Genomic DNA, 22544 nt, shown 5'->3' with positions numbered 1-22544 from the left:
TGTTCCTCACACTCTCTCCCCATGTCCTCACACCCTCTCTCCGTGTCTCTCACACACTCTCCCCGTGTCCCTCACACTCACTCCCCGTGTCCCTCACACACTCTCCCCGTGTCCCTCACTCCCTCTCCCCGTGTCCCTCACTCCCTCTCCCCGTGTCTCTCACACACTCTCCCCGTGTCTCTCACACCCTCTCCCCGTGTCCCTCACTCCCTCTCCCCGTGTCTCTCACACACTCTCCCCGTGTCTCTCACACACTCTCCCCGTGTCCCTCACACCCTCTCCCCGTGTCTCTCACTCCCTTTCCCCGTGTCTCTCACTCCCTCTCCCCGTGTCTCTCACACACTCTCCCCGTGTCTCTCACACACTCTCCCCGTGTCCCTCACTCCCTCTGCCGTGTCCCTCACACCCTCTCCCCGTGTCCCTCACACACACTCCCCGTGTCCCTCACACACACTCCCCGTGTCCCTCACTCCCTCTCCCCGTGTCCCTCACACACTCTCCCCGTGTCCCTCACTCCCTCTCCCCGTGTCCCTCACACTCTCTCCCCGTGTCCCTCACATACTCTCCCCGTGTCCCTCACACACTCTCCCCGTGTCCCTCACTCCCTCTGCCGTGTCCCTCACACCCTCTCCCCGTGTCCCTCACACACACTCCCCGTGTCCCTCACACACACTCCCCGTGTCTCTCACTCCCTCTCCCCGTGTCCCTCACTCCCTCTCCCCGTGTCTCTCACACACTCTCCCCGTGTCTCTCACACCCTCTCCCCGTGTCCCTCACACACTCTCCCCATGTCCCTCACACACTCTCCCCGTGTCTCTCACTCCCTCTCCCCGTGTCCCTCACACACTCTCCCCGTATCCCTCACCCTCTCCCAATGTCCCTCACACACTCTCCCTGTGTCCCTCACACCCTCTCCCCGTGTCCCTCACTCCCTCTCCCCGTGTCTCTCACTCCCTCTCCCCGTGTCCTTCACACCCTCTCCCCGTACCCCTCACCCTCTCCCAATGTCCCTCACTCCCTCTCCCCGTATCTTTCACACACTCTCCCCGTGTCCCTCACACTCTCCCCGTGTCCCTCACACCCTCTCCCCGTGTCCCTCACCCTCTCCCCATGTCCCTCACACACTCTCCCCATGTCCCTCACACACTCTCCCCGTGTCCCTAACCCTGTCCCCGTGTCCCACACACACTCTCCCCGTGTCCCTCACTCCCTCTCCCCGTGTCCCTCACACCCTCTCCCCTTGTCCCTCACATCCTCTCCCCGTGTCCCTCACTCCCTCCCCCGTGTACCTCACACACTCTCCCCGTGTCCCTCACTCCCTCTCCCCGTGTCTCTCACTCCCTCTCCCCGTGTCCTTCACACCCTCTCCCCGTACCCCTCACCCTCTCCCAATGTCCCTCACTCCCTCTCCCCGTATCTTTCACACCCTCTCCCTGTGTCCCTCACACACTCTCCCCGTGTCCCTCACACCCTCTCCCCGTGTCCCTCACACACTCTCCCCATGTCTCTCACTCCCTCCCCCGTGTCCCTCACACACTCCCCGTGTCCCTCACACACTCTCCCCGTGTCCCTCACTCCCTCTCCCCGTGTCTCTCACTCCCTCACCCCGTGTCTCTCACACACTCTCCCCGTGTCCCTCACACTCTCTCCCCTTGTCCTTCACACACTCCCCGTGTCCCTCACACACTCTCCCCGTGTCCCTCACTCCCTCTCCCCATGTCCCTCACTCCCTCTCCCCGTGTCTCTCACACACTCTCCCCGGGTCTCTCATACACTCTCCCCGTGTCTCTCACACACTCTCCCCGTGTCTCTCACACACTCTCCCCGTGTCCCTCACACTCTCTCCCCATGTCCTCACACCCTCTCCCCATGTCCCTCACACCCTCTCCCCATGTCCCTCACACCCTCTCCCCATGTCTCTCACTCCCTCTCCCCGTGTCTCTCACTCCCTCACCCCGTGTCTCTCACACACTCTCCCCGTGTCCCTCACTCTCTCTCCCCATGTCCCTCACACACTCCCCGTGTCCCTCACACACTCTCCCCGTGTCCCTCACTCCCTCTCCCCGTGTCTCTCACACACTCTCCCCGGGTCTCTCATACACTCTCCCCGTGTCTCTCACACACTCTCCCCGGGTCTCTCATACACTCTCCCCGTGTCTCTCACACACTCTCCTCGTGTCCCTCACACTCTCTCCCCATGTCCTCACACCCTCTCTCCGTGTCTCTCACACACTCTCCCTGTGTCCCTCACACTCACTCCCCGTGTCCCTCACACACTCTCCCCGTGTCCCTCACTCCCTCTCCCCGTGTCCCTCACTCCCTCTCCCCGTGTCTCTCACACACTCTCCCCGTGTCTCTCACACCCTCTCCCCGTGTCCCTCACTCCCTCTCCCCGTGTCTATCACACACTCTCCCCGTGTCTCTCACACACTCTCCCCGTGTCCCTCACACCCTCTCCCCGTGTCTCTCACTCCCTTTCCCCGTGTCCCTCACTCCCTCTCCCCGTGTCTCTCACACACTCTCCCCGTGTCCCTCACACACTCTCCCCGTGTCCCTCACTCCCTCTGCCGTGTCCCTCACACCCTCTCCCCGTGTCCCTCACACACACTCCCCGTGTCCCTCACACACACTCCCCGTGTCCCTCACTCCCTCTCCCCGTGTCCCTCACACACTCTCCCCGTGTCCCTCACTCCCTCTCCCCGTGTCCCTCACACTCTCTCCCCGTGTCCCTCACACTCTCTCCCCGTGTCCCTCACATACTCTCCCCGTGTCCCTCACACACTCTCCCCGTGTCTCTCACTCCCTCTCCCCGTGTCCCTCACTCCCTCTCCCCGTGTCCCTCACTCCCTCTCCCCGTGTCCCTCACACACTCTCCCCGTGTCCCTCACACACTCTCCCCGTGTCCCTCACTCCCTCTCCCCGTGTCCCTCACACACACTCCCCGTGTCCCTCACACACACTCCCCGTGTCCCTCACTCCCTCTCCCCGTGTCCCTCACACACTCTCCCCGTGTTCCTCACACTCTCTCCCCATGTCCTCACACCCTCTCTCCGTGTCTCTCACACACTCTCCCCGTGTCCCTCACACTCACTCCCCGTGTCCCTCACACACTCTCCCCGTGTCCCTCACTCCCTCTCCCCGTGTCCCTCACTCCCTCTCCCCGTGTCTCTCACACACTCTCCCCGTGTCTCTCACACCCTCTCCCCGTGTCCCTCACTCCCTCTCCCCGTGTCTCTCACACACTCTCCCCGTGTCTCTCACACACTCTCCCCGTGTCCCTCACACCCTCTCCCCGTGTCTCTCACTCCCTTTCCCCGTGTCCCTCACTCCCTCTCCCCGTGTCTCTCACACACTCTCCCCGTGTCTCTCACACACTCTCCCCGTGTCCCTCACTCCCTCTGCCGTGTCCCTCACACCCTCTCCCCGTGTCCCTCACACACACTCCCCGTGTCCCTCACACACACTCCCCGTGTCCCTCACTCCCTCTCCCCGTGTCCCTCACACACTCTCCCCGTGTCCCTCACTCCCTCTCCCCGTGTCCCTCACACTCTCTCCCCGTGTCCCTCACATACTCTCCCCGTGTCCCTCACACACTCTCCCCGTGTCCCTCACTCCCTCTGCCGTGTCCCTCACACCCTCTCCCCATGTCCCTCACACACACTCCCCGTGTCCCTCACACACACTCCCCGTGTCTCTCACTCCCTCTCCCCGTGTCCCTCACTCCCTCTCCCCGTGTCCCTCACTCCCTCTCCCCGTGTCCCTCACACACTCTCCCCGTGTCCCTCACACACTCTCCCCGTGTCCCTCACTCCCTCTTCCCGTGTCCCTCACACACACTCCCCGTGTCCCTCACACACACTCCCCGTGTCCCTCACTCCCTCTCCCCGTGTCCCTCACACACTCTCCCCGTGTTCCTCACAAACACTCCCCGTGTCCCTCACACACACTCCCCGTGTCCCTCACTCCCTCTCCCCGTGTCCCTCACGCACTCTCCCCGTGTCCCTCACACACTCTCCCTGTGTCCCTCACACACTCTCCCCGTGTCCCTCACACTCTCTCCCTCAATCCCACCCTCTGCCTCCATCTGTCCACTCCTCATGTCCTGTCACAATGTGTGTAATGGTTACCTGTCCTCAGGAGTGACCAGGAAGTGGCTGGAGTGTATATGCAGCTTGGAGGTGAACTCGGTAAAAACAATGACTGCAGATGCTGGAGACCAGATTCTGGAATAGTAGTGCTGGAAGAGCACAGCAGTTCAGGCAGCATCCGAGGAGCAGGAAAATCGATGTTTCGGGCAGAAGCCCTTCATCAGGAAGGGCTTTTGGAGGTGGACGCAGAGGCCCAGGGTCCCAGTCAGCTGTGTTTTGGATGTGGTCAGGACTGGGCCATGGAGAGGAACAGGACACTCTCTGCCAGCCTTTCCCAGGGTTTACGCCTCACTCTCTCTGTCCCTCTCTCTCTCTGACAGACACACGGAGGGACCGTTGTAGTTATCGCTTGAACAAGCAGAGCCGCATTGTCAGTCCTCAGAGCCAGCACGGGGCCAGGGGGAAGAGGCGGGTGGAAAGTGAGCTGACCAACATCGCTGCACCATGTCTGGGACAACTGGGCCCCGAGAAGCTGCTGAGCTCCCTGTTAGAGGCAGAACCTCCCAACGTCTACTCACTGAAACAACCCAACAAACCCTACACTGAGGCCTCCATGATGATGTCACTGACCAACCTGGCCGACAGGGAATTGGTTCATATGATCGCATGGGCAAAGAAAGTCCCAGGTAAGGGTTCGTCAGAAAGTTACCCAACCCCCGGACTGTCCCTGTCCCTGGGATCGGGGGACAGTGTAGAGGGAGCTTTATTCTGCACCTAACCCCCATGCTGTCCCTGTCCTGGGAGTGTTTGATGGGGACAGTGTAGAGGGAGCTTTACTCTGTATATAACCCCGTGCTGTCCCTGTCCTGGGAGTGTTTGATAGGGGACAGTGTAGAGGGAACTTTACTCTGTATCTAACCCCATGCTGTCCCTGTCCCTGGGAGTGTTTGATGGGGACAGTGTAGAGGGAGCTTTACTCTGTATCTAACCCTGTGCTGTCCCTGTCCCTGGGAGTGTTTGATGGGGACAGTGTAGAGGGAGCTTTACTCTGTATCTAACCCCACGCTGTCCCTGTCCCTGGGAGTGTTTGATGGGGACAGTGTAGAGGGAGCTTTACTCTGTATATAACCCCGTGCTGTCCCTGTCCTGGGAGTGTTTGATAGGGGACAGTGTAGAGGGAACTTTACTCTGTATCTAACCCCATGCTGTCCCTGTCCCTGGGAGTGTTTGATGGGGACAGTGTAGAGGGAGCTTTACTCTGTATCTAACCCTGTGCTGTCCCTGTCCCTGGGAGTGTTTGATGGGGACAGTGTAGAGGGAGCTTTACTCTGTATCTAACCCCACGCTGTCCCTGTCCCTGGGAGTGTTTGATGGGGACAGTGTAGAGGGAGCTTCACTCTGTATCTAACCCCGTGCTGTCCCTGTCCTGGGAGTGTTTGATGGGGACAGTGTAGAGGGAGCTTCACTCTGTATCTAACCCCGTGCTGTCCCTGTCCTGGGAGTGTTTGATGGGGGACAGTGTAGAGGGAGCTGTCCTGTGTCCCTGTGTGTGTGTGTGAGTGTTGTCTGGGTCCTGGCACAGAGCTGCAGTGTGATGTGATCTGGTTGTGTAGGTTTCCTGGAGTTGGATCTCCATGACCAGGTACAGTTGCTGGAGTGCTGCTGGTTGGAGGTGCTCATGGTCGGCTTAATGTGGAGGTCGATTGAATATCCTGGAAAGCTGCTGTTTGCCCCCGACCTCATTCTGGACCGGTAAGTGACGGCTCTCTGCTTCCAAACCCACACTGTGCCTTGTGGACATGAACAAAATGGACATTGTTCTGGACCAGACCCGATCCCCTCAGGGCATCCAGACCTGAAGGTCTCTTATTGGAAAAGGAGGTGTGAGGTGCCGTGTCCCCAAAGTGATATGACTAAGCACTGACCCTCCGACAGTGCAGCACTCCCTCAGCACTGACCCTCTGACAGTGCGGTACTCCCTCAGCACTGACCCTCCGACAGTGCGGCACTCCCTCAGCACTGACCCTCCGACAGTGCAGCACTCCCTCAGCACTGACCCTCCGACAGTGCGGCACTCCCTCAGCACTGACCCTCCGACAGTGCGGCACTCCCTCAGCACTGACCCTCCGACAGTGCAGCACTCCCTCAGTACTGACCCTCCGACAGTGCGGCACTCCCTCAGCACTGACCCTCCGACAGTGCAGCACTCCCTCAGCACTGACCCTCCGACAGTGCGGCACTCCCTCAGCACTGACCCTCCGACAGTGCAGCACTCCCTCAGCACTGACCCTCCGACAGTGCAGCACTCCCTCAGCACTGACCCTCCAACAGTGCGGCACTCCCTCAGCACTGACCCTCCGACAGTGCGGCACTCCCTCAGCACTGACCCTCCGACAGTGCAGCACTCCCTCAGCACTGACCCTCCGACAGTGCGGCACTCCCTCAGCACTGACCCTCCGACAGTGCGGCACTCCCTCAGCACTGACCCTCCGACAGTGCAGCACTCCCTCAGCACTGACCCTCCGACAGTGCGGCACTCCCTCAGCACTGACCCTCTGACAGTGCGGCACTCCCTCAGCACTGACCCTCCAACAGTGCGGCACTCCCTCAGCACTGACCCTCCGACAGTGCGGCACTCCCTCAGCACTGACCCTCTGACAGTGCGGCACTCCCTCAGCACTGACCCTCCGACAGTGCGGCACTCCCTCAGCACTGAACCTCTGACAGTGCGGCACTCCCTCAGCACTGACCCTCTGACAGTGCGGCACTCCCTCAGCACTGACCCTCCAACAGTGCGGCACTCCCTCAGTACTGACCCATGACAGTGCAGTACTCCCTCAGCACTGACCCTCCGACAGTGCGGCACTCCCTCAGCACTGACCCTCTGACAGTGCAGTACTCCCTCAGCACTGACCCTCTGACAGTGCAGTACTCCCTCAGCACTGACCCTCTGACAGTGCAGCAGTCCCTCAGCACTGACTCTTCGACAGTGCGGCACTCCCTCAGCACTGACCCTCTGACAGTGCAGCACTCCCTCAGCACTGACTCTTCGACAGTGCGGCACTCCCTCAGCACTGACCCTCTGACAGTGCAGCACTCCCTCAGCACTGACCCTCTGACAGTGCAGTACTCCCTCAGCACTGACCCTCTGACAGTGCAGCACTCCCTCCACACTGACGCTCCGACAGTGTGGCACTCCCTCAGCACTGGCCCTCCGACAGTGTAACACTCCCTCAGCACTGACCCTCCGACAGTGTAACACTCCCTCAGCACTGACCCTCTGACAGTGCGGCACTCCCTCAGCACTGACCCACCGACAGTGCAGCACTCCCTCAGCACTGACCCTCCGACAGTGTAACACTCCCTCAGCACTGACCCTCTGACAGTGCGGCAATCCCTCAGCACTGACCCTCCGACAGTGTAACACTCCCTCAGCACTGACCCTCTGACAGTGCAGTACTCCCTCAGCACTGACCCTCTGACAGTGCAGCACTCCCTCAGCACTGACCCTCTGACAGTGCAGCACTCCCTCAGCACTGACCCTCTGACAGTGCAGTACTCCCTCAGCACTGACCCTCTGACAGTGCAGCACACCCTCAGCACTGACTCTTCGACAGTGCGGCACGCCCTCCACACTGACGCTCCGACAGTGTGGCACTCCCTCAGTACTGACCCTCTGACAGTGCGGCACTCCCTCAGCACTGACCCTCCGATAGTGCAGCAGTCCCTCAGCACTGGCCCTCCGACAGTGTAACACTCCCTCAGCACTGACCCTCCGACAGTGTAACACTCCCTCAGCACTGACCCTCTGACAGTGCGGCACTCCCTCAGCACTGAACCTCCGACAGTGCAGCACTCCCTCAGCACTGACCCTCCGACAGTGTAACACTCCCTCAGCACTGACCCTCTGACAGTGCGGCAATCCCTCAGCACTGACCCTCCGACAGTGTAACACTCCCTCAGCACTGACCCTCTGACAGTGCGGCACTCCCTCTGCACTGACCCTCCGACAGTGCGGCACTCCCTCAGCACTGACCCTCTGACAGTGCAGCACTCCCTCGGCACTGACCCTCTGAAAGTGCGGCACTCCCTCAGCACTGACCCTCTGACAGTGCAGCACTCCCTCGGCACTGACCCTCCGACAGTGCGGCACTCCCTCAGCAGTGACGCTCCGACAGTGCGGCACTCCCTCAGCACTGACCCTCCAACAGTGCGGCACTCCCTCAGCACTGACCCTCTGACAGTGCAGTACTCCCTCAGCACTGACCCTCTGACAGTGCGGCACTCCCTCAGCACTGACCCTCCGACAGTGCGGCACTCCCTCAGCACTGACCCTCCAACAGTGCGGCACTCCCTCAGCACTGACCCTCCGACAGTGCGGCACTCCCTCAGCACTGACCCTCTGACAGTGCTGCACTCCCTCAGCACTGACCCTCTGACAGTGCGGCACTCCCTCAGCACTGACCCTCCGACAGTGCAGCACTCCCTCAGAACTGACCCTCCGACAGTGCAGTACTCCCTCAGCACTGACCTCCGACAGTGCGGCACTCCCTCAGCACTGACCCTCTGACAGTGCTGCACTCCCTCAGCACTGACCCTCCGACAGTGCGGCACTCCCTCAGCACTGACCCTCCGACAGTGCGGCACTCCCTCAGCACTGACCCTCTGACAGTGCGGCACTCCCTCAGCACTGACCCTCTGACAGTGCGGCACTCCCTCAGCACTGACCCTCCAACAGTGCGGCACTCCCTCAGTACTGACCCTCTGACAGTGCAGCACTCCCTCAGCACTGACCCTCCGACAGTGCGGTGCTCTGTCTGCACTGACCCTCTGACAGTGCGGCACTCCCTCAGCACTGACCCTCCGACAGTGCGGCACTCCCTCAGCACTGACCCTCTGACAGTGCGGCACTCCCTCAGCACTGACCCTCTGACAGTGCGGCACTCCCTCAGCACTGACCCTCCAACAGTGCGGCACTCCCTCAGTACTGACCCTCTGACAGTGCGGCACTCCCTCAGCACTGACCCTCCGACAGTGCGGCACTCCCTCAGCACTGACCCTCTGACAGTGCAGTACTCCCTCAGCACTGACCCTCTGACAGTGAAGTACTCCCTCAGCACTGACCCTCTGACAGTGCAGCAGTCCCTCAGCACTGACTCTTCGACAGTGCGGCACTCCCTCAGCACTGACCCTCTGACAGTGCAGCACTCCCTCAGCACTGACTCTTCGACAGTGCGGCACTCCCTCAGCACTGACCCTCTGACAGTGCAGCACTCCCTCAGCACTGACCCTCTGACAGTGCAGTACTCCCTCAGCACTGACCCTCTGACAGTGCAGCACTCCCTCCACACTGACGCTCCGACAGTGTGGCACTCCCTCAGCACTGGCCCTCCGACAGTGTAACACTCCCTCAGCACTGACCCTCCGACAGTGTAACACTCCCTCAGCACTGACCCTCTGACAGTGCGGCACTCCCTCAGCACTGACCCTCCGACAGTGCAGCACTCCCTCAGCACTGACCCTCCGACAGTGTAACACTCCCTCAGCACTGACCCTCTGACAGTGCGGCAATCCCTCAGCACTGACCCTCCGACAGTGTAACACTCCCTCAGCACTGACCCTCTGACAGTGCAGTACTCCCTCAGCACTGACCCTCTGACAGTGCAGCACTCCCTCAGCACTGACCCTCTGACAGTGCAGCACTCCCTCAGCACTGACCCTCTGACAGTGCAGTACTCTCTCAGCACTGACCCTCTGACAGTGCAGCACTCCCTCAGCACTGACTCTTCGACAGTGCGGCACTCCCTCCACACTGACGCTCCGACAGTGTGGCACTCCCTCAGTACTGACCCTCTGACAGTGCGGCACTCCCTCAGCACTGACCCTCCGATAGTGCAGCAGTCCCTCAGCACTGGCCCTCCGACAGTGTAACACTCCCTCAGCACTGACCCTCCGACAGTGTAACACTCCCTCAGCACTGACCCTCTGACAGTGCGGCACTCCCTCAGCACTGACCCTCCGACAGTGCAGCACTCCCTCAGCACTGACCCTCCGACAGTGTAACACTCCCTCAGCACTGACCCTCTGACAGTGCGGCAATCCCTCAGCACTGACCCTCCGACAGTGTAACACTCCCTCAGCACTGACCCTCTGACAGTGCGGCACTCCCTCTGCACTGACCCTCCGACAGTGCGGCACTCCCTCAGCACTGACCCTCTGACAGTGCAGCACTCCCTCGGCACTGACCCTCTGAAAGTGCGGCACTCCCTCAGCACTGACCCTCTGACAGTGCAGCACTCCCTCGGCACTGACCCTCCGACAGTGCGGCACTCCCTCAGCAGTGACCCTCCGATAGTGCGGCACTCCCTCAGCACTGACCCTCCGACAGTGCGGCACTCCCTCTGCACTGACCCTCTGACAGTACAGTACTCCCTCAGCACTGACCCTCCGACAGTGAGGTGCTCCCACTGCACTGACCCTCTGACAGTGCGGTACTCCCTCAGCACTGACCCTCCGACAGTGCGGCACTCCCTCAGCACTGACCCCCCGACAGTGCAGCACTCCCTCAGCACTGACCCTCCAACAGTGCGGCACTCCCTCAGCACTGACCCTCCGACAGTGCGGTGATCCCTCTGCACTGACCCTCCAACAGTGCGGCACTCACTCAGCACTGACCCTCTGACAGTGCAGCACTCCCTCAGCAGTGACCCTCCGACAGTGCGGCACTCCCTCAGCACTGACCCTCCGACAGTGCATTACTCCCTCAGAACTGACCCTCTGACAGTGCGGCACTCCCTCAGTACTGACCCTCTGACAGTGCGGCACTCCCTCTGCACTGACCCTCTGACAGTACAGTACTCCCTCAGCACTGAACCTCCGACAGTGAGGTGCTCCCACTGCACTGACCCTCTGACAGTGCGGTACTCCCTCAGCACTGACCCTCCGACAGTGCGGCACTCCCTCAGCAGTGACCCTCTGACAGTGCAGTACTCCCTCAGCACTGACCCTCCGACAGTGCGGCACTCCCTCAGCACTGACCCTCCGACAGTGCGGTGCTCCCTCTGCACTGACCCTCCAACAGTGCGGCACTCACTCAGCACTGACCCTCTGACAGTGCAGCACTCCCTCAGCAGTGACCCTCCGACAGTGCAGCAGTCCCTCAGCACTGACCCTCTGACAGTGCGGCACTCCCTCAGCACTGACCCTCCAACAGTGCGGCACTCCCTCAGCACTGACCCTCCGACAGTGCGGCACTCCCTCAGTACTGACCCTCTGACAGTGCGGCACTCCCTCAGCACTGACCCTCCGACAGTGCGGTGCTCCCTCTGCACTGACCCTCCAACAGTGCGGCACTCACTCAGCACTGACCCTCTGACAGTGCAGCACTCCCTCAGCAGTGACCCTCCGACAGTGCAGCACTCCCTCAGCACTGACCCTCTGACAGTGCGGCACTCCCTCAGCACTGACCCTCTGACAGTGCGGCACTCCCTCAGCACTGACCCTCGGACAGTGCGGCACTCCCTCAGCACTGACCCTCGGACAGTGCGGCACTCCCTCAGCACTGACCCTCCGACAGTGCGGCACTCCCTCAGCACTGACCCTCCGACAGTGCGGCCCTCCCTCAGCACTGACCCTCCGACAGTGCGGCACTCCCTCAGCACTGACCCTCCGACAGTGTAACACTCCCTCAGCACTGACCCTCTGACAGTGCGGCACTCCCTCTGCACTGACCCTCCGACAGTGCGGCACTCCCTCAGCACTGACCCTCTGACAGTGCAGCACTCCCTCGGCACTGACCCTCTGACAGTGCGGCACTCCCTCGGCACTGACCCTCCGACAGTGCGGCACTCCCTCAGCAGTGACCCTCCGACAGTGCGGCACTCCCTCAGCACTGACCCTCCCACAGTGCATTACTCCCTCAGCACTGACCCTCTGACAGTGCAGCACTCCCTCAGTACTGACCCTCTGACAGTGCGGCACTCTCTCAGTACTGACCCTCTGACAGTGCGGCACTCCCTCAGCACTGACCCTCCGACAGTGCGGTGCTCCCTCTGCACTGACCCTCTGACAGTGCAGCACTCCCTCAGCAGTGACCCTCCGACAGTGCAGCAGTCCCTCAGCACTGACCCTCTGACAGTGCGGCACTCCCTCAGCACTGACCCTCTGACAGTGCGACACTCCCTCAGCACTGATCCTATGATAGTGCCCACTCCCTCAGCACAGACCCTCTGACAGTGCGGCACTCCCTCAGCACTGAACCTTGGACAGTGCGGCACTCCCTCAGTACTGACCCTCTGACAGTGCGGCAATCCCTCAGCACTGACCCTCCGACAGTGCGGTGCTCCCTCTGCACTGACCCTCCAACAGTGCGGCACTCACTCAGCACTGACCCTCTGACAGTGCAGCACTCCCTCAGCACTGACCCTCTGACAGTGCAGCACTCCCTCAGCACTGACCCTCTGACAGTGCGGCACTCCCTCAGCACGGACCCTCCGACAGTGCGGCGCTCCCTCAGCACTGACCCTCCAACAGTGCCCACTCCCTCAGCACTGACCCTCTGACACTGCGACACTCCCTCAGCACTGACCCTCTGACAGTGCGGTACTCCCTCAGCACTGACCCTCCGACAGTGCGGCACTCCCTCAGCAGTGACCCTCTGACAGTGCGGCACTCCCTCAGCACTGACCCTCCGACAGTGCGGCACTCCCTCATCACTGACGCTCCGACAGTGTGGCACTCCCTCAGCACTGTCTCTCTGACAGTGCGGCACTCCCTCCGCACTGACCCTCTGACAGTGCGACACTCCCTCAGCACTGACCCTCTGACAGTGCGGTACTCCCTCAGCACTGACCCTCCGACAGTGCTGCACTCCCTCAGCAGTGACCCTCCGACAGTGCGGCACTCCCTCAGCACTGACCCTCCGACAGTGCGGCACTCCCTCATCACTGACCCTCCGACAGTGCAGTACTCCCTCAGCACTGTCTCTCTGACAGTGCGACACTCCCTCAGCACTGACCCTCTGACAGTGCGACACTCCCTCAGCACTGACCCTCTGACAGTGCGACACTCCCTCAGCACTGACCCTCTGACAGTGCAGCACTCCCTCAGCACTGACCCTCCGACAGTGCGGCACTCCCTCAGCACTGACCCTCCGACAGTGCGGCACTCCCTCATCACTGACCCTCCGACAGTGCAGTACTCCCTCAGCACTGTCTCTCTGACAGTGCGACACTCCCTCAGCACTGACCCTCTGACAGTGCGACACTCCCTCAGCACTGACCCTCTGACAGTGCAGCACTCCCTCAGCACTGACCCTCTGACAGTGCAGCACTCCCTCAGCACTGACCCTCTGACAGTGCGGCACTCCCTCAGCACTGACCCTCTGACAGTGCGGCACTCCCTCAGCACTGACCCTCCGACAGTGCGGCGCTCCCTCAGCACTGACCCTCCAACAGTGTCCACTCCCTCAGCACTGACCCTCTGACACTGCAGCCCTCCCTTAGCACTGACCCTCCGACAGTGCAACACTCCCTCAACACTGACCCTCCGACAGTGCGCCACTTCCTCAGTTCTGACCCTCAGGCAGTGCGGCACTCCCTCAGCACTGACCCTCCGACAGTGCGGCACTCCCTCAGCACTGATCCTATGATAGTGCCCACTCCCTCAGCACAGACCCTCTGACAGTGCGGCACTCCCTCAGCACTGAACCTTGGACAGTGCGGAACTCCCTCAGTACTGACCCTCGGACAGTGCGGCACTCCCTGCCTCACTCTCTCTCTCCCTCACCTTCTCTCCCACAGTCAGTCACTCTCTCTCTCTCTCCCTCCCTCCCTCTCTCCCTCCCTCACTCTCTCTCCCATTCTCTCACCCTCCCTCACTCTCTCTCTCCCTCACTTTCTCTCCCACAGTCAGTCACTCTCTCTCTCTCTCCCTCCCTCACTCTCTCTCCCTCACTCTATCTCCCATTCTCTCACCCTCCCTCACTCTCTCTCCCTCCCTCACTTTCTCTCCCACAGTCACTCTCTCTCTCTCTCCCTCCCTCCCTCACTCACTCTCTCTCTCTCTCCCTCCCTCCCTCCCTCCCTCACTCTCTCCCTCCCTCCCTCTCTCCCTCCCTCCCTCCCTCCCTCCCTCCCTCCCTCACTCTCTCCCTCCCTCACTCTCTCTCCCACAGTCACTCTCTCTCTCTCTCCCTCCCTCCCTCACTCACTCTCTCTCTCTCTCCCTCCCTCCCTCACTCACTCTCTCTCTCCTCCCCCTCCCCCCTCCACGAAGCCTTCCAAAAGGCCTCATTTTTATAATGCAGCCTTGCTGTGTGCATTCCCAGGTTGGACAGGATTGAAAATCTGATTCCCACTTCTTGGCTCAGGGAACAATTTGTTCATTTTGAAATCAATAAAGCAAACCAGCCTCAACTCAGCTCCTGGGCGTTAAATTCCTGTTTGACTTGGAGGACAAATTGTGGTGGAAAGGAAACCTTTATTTATTTTAATGAAACCATCTTAATATTCCACAACCTTATTAACTCCGCGCAGGGTGTAATCAGGAGTGTATCTGCTGAGCTGAGACATTGTGTGGTTAATGAATGAACAAACTGCATCTAAATCATTTTCTGTGACCTGTCGTTATACAATGAAGTCAGGAGTTTGAGGATCTACACAGGCCGACACCAGATTAGGAACAAACATGCTCCTGTCACTGACCTCCAGAGGTTTAGGTGTTTTTTTTTCTCCCTGCCCCTGTTCAGCAGTGATTAATTTTTTTTCATCGACCTGTGTACTTTTCCAGGAGCCGCTTGAAGGCCCGTTTCCATAGCGATGGGTCGACCTGCTTCCCCTCTGTACACCAGGCATGGCCCGTCAAGCAGGTTATACGGCGGGCACATTATCTCTCTCCGGCCCTGGGGACCGGCCCCCAGGCAGGGCCAGTACCTTGTGGAGGGGCAATGAGGGTGGCAGGGAGAAACGAGGATTGAGGCAGCCACTGTTCTGAATCGACCTGAGGGAGAGGGACAGACAGAGAGTGAAACAAAGAGAGAGAGACAAACAGACATAGAGAAGGATAGGGAGACACAGAGAGTGACAGAAGAGGGGGCAGAGAGAGAAAGGGAGAGAGAGAGGGAGACAGACACAGAGAGTGAAACACAGGGAGACAGAGAGAGGGAGAAAGAGATCAAGAGAGAGAGACAGAGAGACACAGAGAGAGCAAGACAGAGAGAGATCGACAGAGAGAGACACACAGAAAGAGAGAGAGACAGAGAGAACATGAAAGGGACAGAGATGGAGAGAGACAGAGAGAGGTGCACACAGAAAGAGAGAGAGACAGCGAGAGATAGAGAGACAGTGGGCATTTACAGAAAGAAAAAAGCTCATCAAAGGAGAACAAAACAATATAACATCATAATTTAAACATCAGTGGATAAGCTGAAACAGCTTGCTTCAGAAACCTCGAATGATTTTATTTATGGTTTGCAGGGCGGTTGGCCACAGTAACTGGCAGCTGGGGAAGGGAACCACCTGAAAATAATCAAATCCTTTTACTGTCAAGAGCTTTAAACTCTTGTCTCTTTGGGACGTTGTTATGTATTAGTCTCACAACTGTCTCCCACGTGATCCCATGTGATACAAATTACTGTAAATATTGTAAGTCTCCCGAGGGAGACCCCTACTCATTGCCCAGTTAGGTCCATTATGTCAGCTGCCTGGGGCCTAACCTTGGGAAATCCTTCCCCTAAACCCCTCTGCCCATTACATTCCAACCCATTTGGTACAAGGTGCTGGCTGTGTCTGTTGTCGATGTCCTCAGCTCATGTGTAGGTCAGTTGGAGACCCATCACCGTGATTCACCACCAACTCCCTGACCAGGCAGTCCCAGGATGTTAGAGTGTGATACAATGACCTCTTGACTGGCTGTGTGCCTTCTTCAGTATCTCAGGCATCATTATTGACTGATGGTACCCTCCCCAAGCCTGGGCAGGAGGAGAGGGAACAGATGAAGACACAACTGTACCCTCGCCTCATCCACCCTGTAGCCTATCACCAACACTCGGCCCCTCCTCCCTCCCTCAATCCCCTCCCTCAGATAGCTCTCTTCCCCTACCCTCAACCTCCAATCCTCAAAATCCTTTCCCTACCCTACACCACCTCAGTCTAACACAATCCCTTGCCCAATTTCTCAAAGTGTTCCTTCTCACATCCTTCCCCCTCCCCCCAAACCCCATCACCTCCAACTTCCAAGTCCATTTCTTTCATTCACCTGTGGGACATTGGAGTCCCTAGCTGTGTCCGTCCCTAGTTGCCCCCTTGAGAAGGTGGGGGTGAGCTGCTGTCTTGAACCGCTGCAGTCCATGTGCTGGAAGTTGCCCAAAGGGACGGAATTCCGAGATTTTGACCCAGCAACACTGAAGGAACGGTGATATATTTCCAAGTCAGGATTGTGAGGGGCTCGGAGGGGACCCTGTAGGGAGGGGTCCTGTGGTACATGGAGGTGGGAGTCATGCCTCAGCTCTATAACCCTGCGACCCCCCCCTCCCCCGTCCAGCTTATTTAGATTAACTCCAGATTCCTGATGAAGGGCTTTTGCCTGAAACATCGACTCTCCTGCTCCTCGGAAGCTGCCTGACCTGCTGTGCTTTTCCAGCAACACACTCTCGACTCTGATCTCCAGCATCTGCAGTCCTCACTTTCACCTAACTCCAGACTCTCCGCAGGCAGTGGATTTTAATTGTGGATTGAAATGGGAAACGAGTCAGAGACTGTAGGAAGGATGGCTGTACTTTTTAAAAGCTTGTTATCTGACCCTCATTGTCAGCACTGTTTACACAGCTGCTGGTTCAATTACTCTAGACAGGCTGGAGCCAGGAGCTGTGAATGAAGGGAGATTCAGCCGGCAACCTGTAGCTGATTGGTCTGTGGTGTGTGTGTCTCTCTCTCTCTCTCTATAGTGAATAAAACCAGTGTATTTTCTCTATTTAGCTGCTGTAAGCTGCAGCTTTTAACCAGCAGCTGGCAACCCCCACACTGTGGGAGGAAACCAGAGCACCTGGAGGAAACCCACGCAGACACGGGGAGAATGTGCAAACTCCACACAGTCAGTCACCCGAGGCGGGAATTGAACCCGGGTCTCTGGTGCTGTGAGGCAGCAGTGCTAACCACTGAGCCACCGTGCTGCCCCACAGGTCAGTGGAGTTTAGGATTAGGGTTAGTCATGATATGGAAACATTTTGTAGCCCAGGATTCACATCTGAGCTGTTCTGGAAGTGTGACAGAACGTGTCTGAACAGGTTAATTAGGATACAAGAAAACAAAATGGATCTGTTACCCACAACCCAAACATTTATATACTCCAGGGGATGGTAGTGGGACCCTTGACCTTCCTAATATTTTTCTTTAATTCACTCACAGGATGAGGGCATCGCTGGCTAGGCCAGCAATTATTGCCCGTCCCTAATTGCCCAGAGGTGGGGTTAAGAGTCACCCATATTGCTGTAGGTTTGGAGTCACGTGTCACATTGAACAGTAAATGCACCGAGGGTTATGGGGAGAGGGCAGCTACGTGGAGCTGAAGCCATGGAAAGATTAGCCATGATCTTACTGACTGTGGGAGCGGACGCGATGGGCCGGATGGCCTCCTCCTGCTCCTAGCCCTTATGTCCTTATGTCACAACCCCATTGCTGTGGGTCTGGAGTCACGTGTAGGCCAGACCAGGTAAGGATGGCAGTTTCCTTCCCTAAAGGACAGGTGGGGTTTTCCGGCAATAGATTCATCGTCATCATTCGTCCATAATTCCAGATTTTTATTGAATCCAAATTGCACCACCTGCTGGGGCAGGATTCGAACCGGGTCCCCACAACATCGCGTCTCTGCATTAACAGCCCAGCGGTATTACAATCCCGGGGACCATTTCGGAGTTTACTAAACCTGGAGGAATTGCTAACTGTGAGGGACTCCAAAAGGACATTGATTAGTCAGTGAAGTGGGGAGGGGGCGCGGGGGGGGGGGGGGGGCGGCGGGGGGGGGGGGGGGGGGGGGGGGTGGGGGGGGGGGGGGGGGGGGGGGGGTGGGGGGTGTAGGCGTAGGGGGTAGATGAGGGTCACTGCAGAGAGGTGTGAGATCAGCCAAACTTGGAAAAGCAATATCAAATCAGAGGTACAATTCTAAAGGGGGGGGGGGGGGGGGGAGATGCAGGAGCTGGGTATACATGAGCACAGATCAGTAAAGGAGGCAGGACCTGGGGAGAGAGCAGTAAATAAAGCACACAGTGTCCTCGGCTTTATACACAGGGGCATGGAGTACACGAGCAGGGGGGTGATGGTGGGTTTGTACAGGACACTTGTTAGACCCCAGCTGGAGTGTTGTGTACAGTGGGCACCACATTATAGGAGAATGTGAATGTACTGGGGAAAGTGCAGAGTGACTTACAAAAATGGTACCAGGGTGAGAAACTTCAGTGATGAGGGTAGATTGAGGAAATTGGGACTGTGTTCCTTGGAGAGAAAGCAGCTGAGAGGGATTTTAATCGAGGTTTTCAAAATCTTGAGTGAGCTGGACAACGTAGAGAGGGAGAGTTCCCACTGGTAAAAGGAACAGAAACAAGATGGGGTTGATTGAAAGTAATGTACGAGCGTTGCAAGATAAAAACCCCTCGTACCCAACAACTGGCTTGGGGCTTGGGTGTGGAATGCGCTGCCCAGAAATGTGAGGGAGGCAGGTTCAACTGAGACATTCAACTGGGCCATAGCTTGGTTATTTGGGTAGAGACGGTGTGCAGGGTATGGGGAGAAAGCAAGGGAATGGTACCAGGGGATAGAACTGAACATTCAGCAGGATGGGCCAAATGACCTCTTTCTGTGCCGTAACAATTCTATGATATCATTCAATGGTGGAACAGAATGGTGGCTGAATGGCCTGACGGCAGATTGGGCCAGGGAGAAGGGACTGAGATTGTTCAGATGGAGAGCAGAGACAATTCAAGACAAAGGAATTGAGGCAGTCTCTAAAGGTGCAGGGCAGACTGTGAACGAGTCCGGTTCACAGAGACTGGAAGGAAGGAGGAGGCAGGAACAGCAGAAAGAGAGAGAGAGACAGAGCGTGAGAGAGAGAGAGAGATTCAGAGAGAGCAAGAGACAGACAGACAGACAGAGAGAGAGAGAGAGACACAGAGATAGAAACAGAGACAGAGAGGGAGAGAGATAGAGAGAGAGAGACAGAGAGAGGGAGAGAGACAGAGAGAGAGAGATTCAGAGAGAGCGAGAGACAGACAGACAGACAGAGAGAGAGAGACACACAGAGATAGAAACAGAGACAGAGAGGGAGAGAGACAGAGAGAGGGAGAGAGACAGAGAGAGTGAGAGACAGACAGACAGAGAGAGAGAGATAGAGAGAGAGAAACAGTAACAGAGAGAGCGAGAGACAGACAGACAGACGGAGAGAGAGGGCAGACAGGATGAGGATGTTTCTTTAAAATTCTTCAAACTTGTGACTCTCACAAAGTGACGATTTGGCTACTCAGACTGCAAATAAAAATTGTTCAAAGTGCCTTAAAATTACATCAAATTGTAGGTCTCTGCAGCACAGAGTGGAGAGAGTCCATTTTCACCTGGAACAGACTGGAGAATAATTATAGGGTTCAGGGAGCAGTGAGGGTGGGAGTAGAGGGGGCTTTGTGGAAAAACCCATCGATTTCAAACCTGTCTGTGTGTGTGTCCATGTGTGTGTGTGTGTGTGTGTGTGTGTGTGTGTGTGTCCATGTGTGTATGTGTGCGTGTGTGTGTCCGTGTGTGTGTCCGTGTGTGTCCATGTGTGTATGTGTGTGCGTGTGTGTGTGTGTGTGTGTGTGTCCATGTGTGTATGTGTGTGTGTGTGTGTCCGTGTGTGTGTCTGTGTGTATGTCTGTGTGTGTCCATGTGTGTGTGTGTGTGTGTGTGTGTCTGTGTGTGTCCATGTGTGTGTGTGTGTATGTGTGTGTCTGTGTGTCTATGTGTCCGTGTGTGTGTCTGTGTGTCCATGTGTGTGTGTGTCTGTGTGTGTCCATGTGTGTGTGTCTGTGTGTCCATGTGTGTGTCCATGTGTGTATGTGTGTGTGTGTGTGTCTATGTGTCCGTGTGTGTATGTGTTTGGGTCCGTGGGAGTGCGTGTGCATGTGTGTGTCCGTGTATGTGTTGGAGTGTGTGTGTCCGTGTATGTGTGTGTATGAGTATGTGTGTGTCTGTGCATGCGTCCGTGTGCGTGTGTGTATGTGTGTGTGTGTCTGTGTGCATGTGTCTGTGTGTGTGTCCGTGCATGTCTGCATGTGTCTGTGTGCATGTGTCTGTGTGTGTGTCTGTGTGCCTCTGTGTGTCCGTGTGTGTGTGTAGGAGTGTGTATGTGTGTGTGTCCATGTGTGTGTGCGCGTAGGAGTGTGTGTGTGTCCATGTGTGTGCACGTAGGAGTGTGTGTGTGTCCGTGTGTGTGTGTGTAGGAGTGTGTGTGTGAGTGTGTGTGTGTAGGAGTGTGTGTAGGTGTGTGTGTGTGTATGACTGTGTTGTAGGAATGTGTGTGTGTCTGTGTGTGTGTAGGAGTGCGTGTGTGTCTGTATGTGTCTGTATAGGAGCGTGTGTGTCTGTGTGTGTGTTTTTGTGTGTGTGTGTCTGTGTGTATATGTCTGTGTGTCCGCGTGTGTGTGTCCGTGTGTCAGTGTGTCAATGTGTCCGTTTGTGTGTCCAAGTGTCCGTGTGTGTGTCTGTACATGTGTCTGTGTGCATGTGTCTGTGTGTGTGTGTGTGCGCCTGTGTGTCCGTGCGTGTCTGCGTAGTGTGTGTGTATGTGTCTGTGTGTCTGTGTGTGGGTGTCCATCCGTGTGTGTGTGTGTGTCCATGTGTGTGTTTGTGTGTATCCGTGTGTGTGTGTGTGTGTGTCCCTGTGTGTGTGTCCCTGTGCGTTTGTGTGTGTGTGTGTGTGTATCCATGTGTGTGTGTGTCCGTGTGTGTGTGTGTAGAAGCGTGTGTAGGAGTGTGTGTGTCTATGTGTGTGTAGGAGTGTGTGTGTGACTGTGTGTAGGAGTGTGTGTCTGTGTGTAGGAGTCTGTGTCTGTGTGTGTAGGAGTGCGTGTGTGTCTGTGTGTCTATGTGTGTGTAGGAGTGTGTGTCTGTGTGTGTGTTGGTGTGTAGAAGTGTTTGTGTATGTGTGTCTGTGTGTGTGTAGGAGTGTGTGTGTGTCTGTGTGTCTATGTGTGTGTAGGAGTGTGTGTCTGTGTGTGTGTTGGTGTGTAGAAGTGTTTGTGTATGTGTGTCTGTGTGTGTGTAGGAGTGTGTGTGTGTCTGTGTGTGTATCTGTGTGTCTGTGTGTGTAAGAGTGTGTGTAGGAGTGTGTGTGTGTCTGTATGTGTAAGTGTGTGTGTGTGTGCCTGTGTCTGTGTGTGTGTCTGTGTGAGTGTGTGTGTGAACGTAGGAGTGCGTGTGTAGGAGTGTGTGTGTGTCCGTCTGTGTGTCTCTGTGTGTGTAGGAGTGTGTGTGTAGAAGCGTGTGGATGGGTGTGTGTGTCTGTGTGTGTGTGTAGGAGTGTGTGTGTGTCTATGTGTGTGTGTGACTGTGTGTAGGATTGTGTGTCTGTGTCTGTGTGTGTAGGAATGTGTGTGTGTCTATGTGTGTGTGTGAGACTGTGTGTAGGATTGTGTGTCTGTGTCTGTGTGTGTAGGAGTGTGTGTGTGTCTGTGTGTCTATGTGTGTAGGTGCCTGTGTGTGTGTCTGTGTGTGTATTTGTGTGTATGTGTGTAGGAGTGTGTGTGTCTATGTGTGTAGGAGTGTGTATGTGTCTGTGTGTGTGTGCCTGTGTGTGTGTAGGAGTGTGTGTGTGTCTGTGTGTCTGTGTGTAGGTGCCTGTGTATGTGTCTGTGTGTGTATCTGTGTGTATGTGTGTAGGAGTGTGTGTGTCTGTGTGTGTAGGAGTGTGTATGTGTCTGTGTGTGTGTGAGGGAGTGCCGCACTGTCAGAGGGTCAGTGCTGAGGGAATGCCCCACTGTCAGAAGGTCAGTGCTGAGGGAATGCCCCACTGTCGGAGGGTCAGTGCTGAGGGAGTGCCGCACTGTCGGAGGGTCAGTGCTGAGGGAGTGCCGCACTGTCGGAGTGTCAGTGCTGAGGGAGTGCCGCACTGTCAGAGGGTCAGTGCTGAGGGAGTGCCGCACTGTCGGAGGGTCAGTGCTGAGGGAGTGCCGCACTGTCGGTGAGTCAGTGCTGAGGGAGTGCCGCACTGTCGGTGAGTCAATGCTGAGAGAGTGCCGCACTGTCAGACGGTCAGTGCTGTGGGAGTGCCACACTGACGGAGGGTCAGTGCTGAGGGAGTGCTGCACTGTCAGATGGTAAGTACTGAGGGAGTGCCGCACTGTCGGAGGGTCAGAGCTGAGGGAGTGCCGCACTGTCGGAGGGTCAGTGCTGAGGGAGTACCACACTGTCGGAGGGTCAGTGCTGAGGGAGTGCCGCA

General features: G+C 57.4%; 1 protein-coding gene across 3 annotated transcripts in view; it reads left to right on the top strand.

Annotated features, from left to right (window-relative positions):
* The window catches only part of esr2a (estrogen receptor 2a), a 402250-nt gene that overhangs the window by 309642 nt on the left and 70064 nt on the right, over window positions 1-22544 (top strand). For all 3 annotated transcript variants that reach the window (XM_087989559.1, XM_087989560.1, XM_087989561.1), the window contains exons 5-6: window positions 4469-4774; window positions 5702-5840. In XM_087989559.1, the coding sequence (XP_087845685.1) occupies window positions 4469-4774; window positions 5702-5840 (445 nt within the window). The remainder of the gene's footprint in view (window positions 1-4468; window positions 4775-5701; window positions 5841-22544) is intronic.

This window comes from Chiloscyllium plagiosum, unplaced genomic scaffold (assembly GCF_037043375.1).
Source record: "Chiloscyllium plagiosum isolate Xiang-an unplaced genomic scaffold, Cpla_swu_hap1 HiC_scaffold_8, whole genome shotgun sequence".
NCBI lineage: Eukaryota > Metazoa > Chordata > Chondrichthyes > Orectolobiformes > Hemiscylliidae > Chiloscyllium > Chiloscyllium plagiosum.
This window is presented reverse-complemented; position numbering and strand designations above follow the sequence as displayed.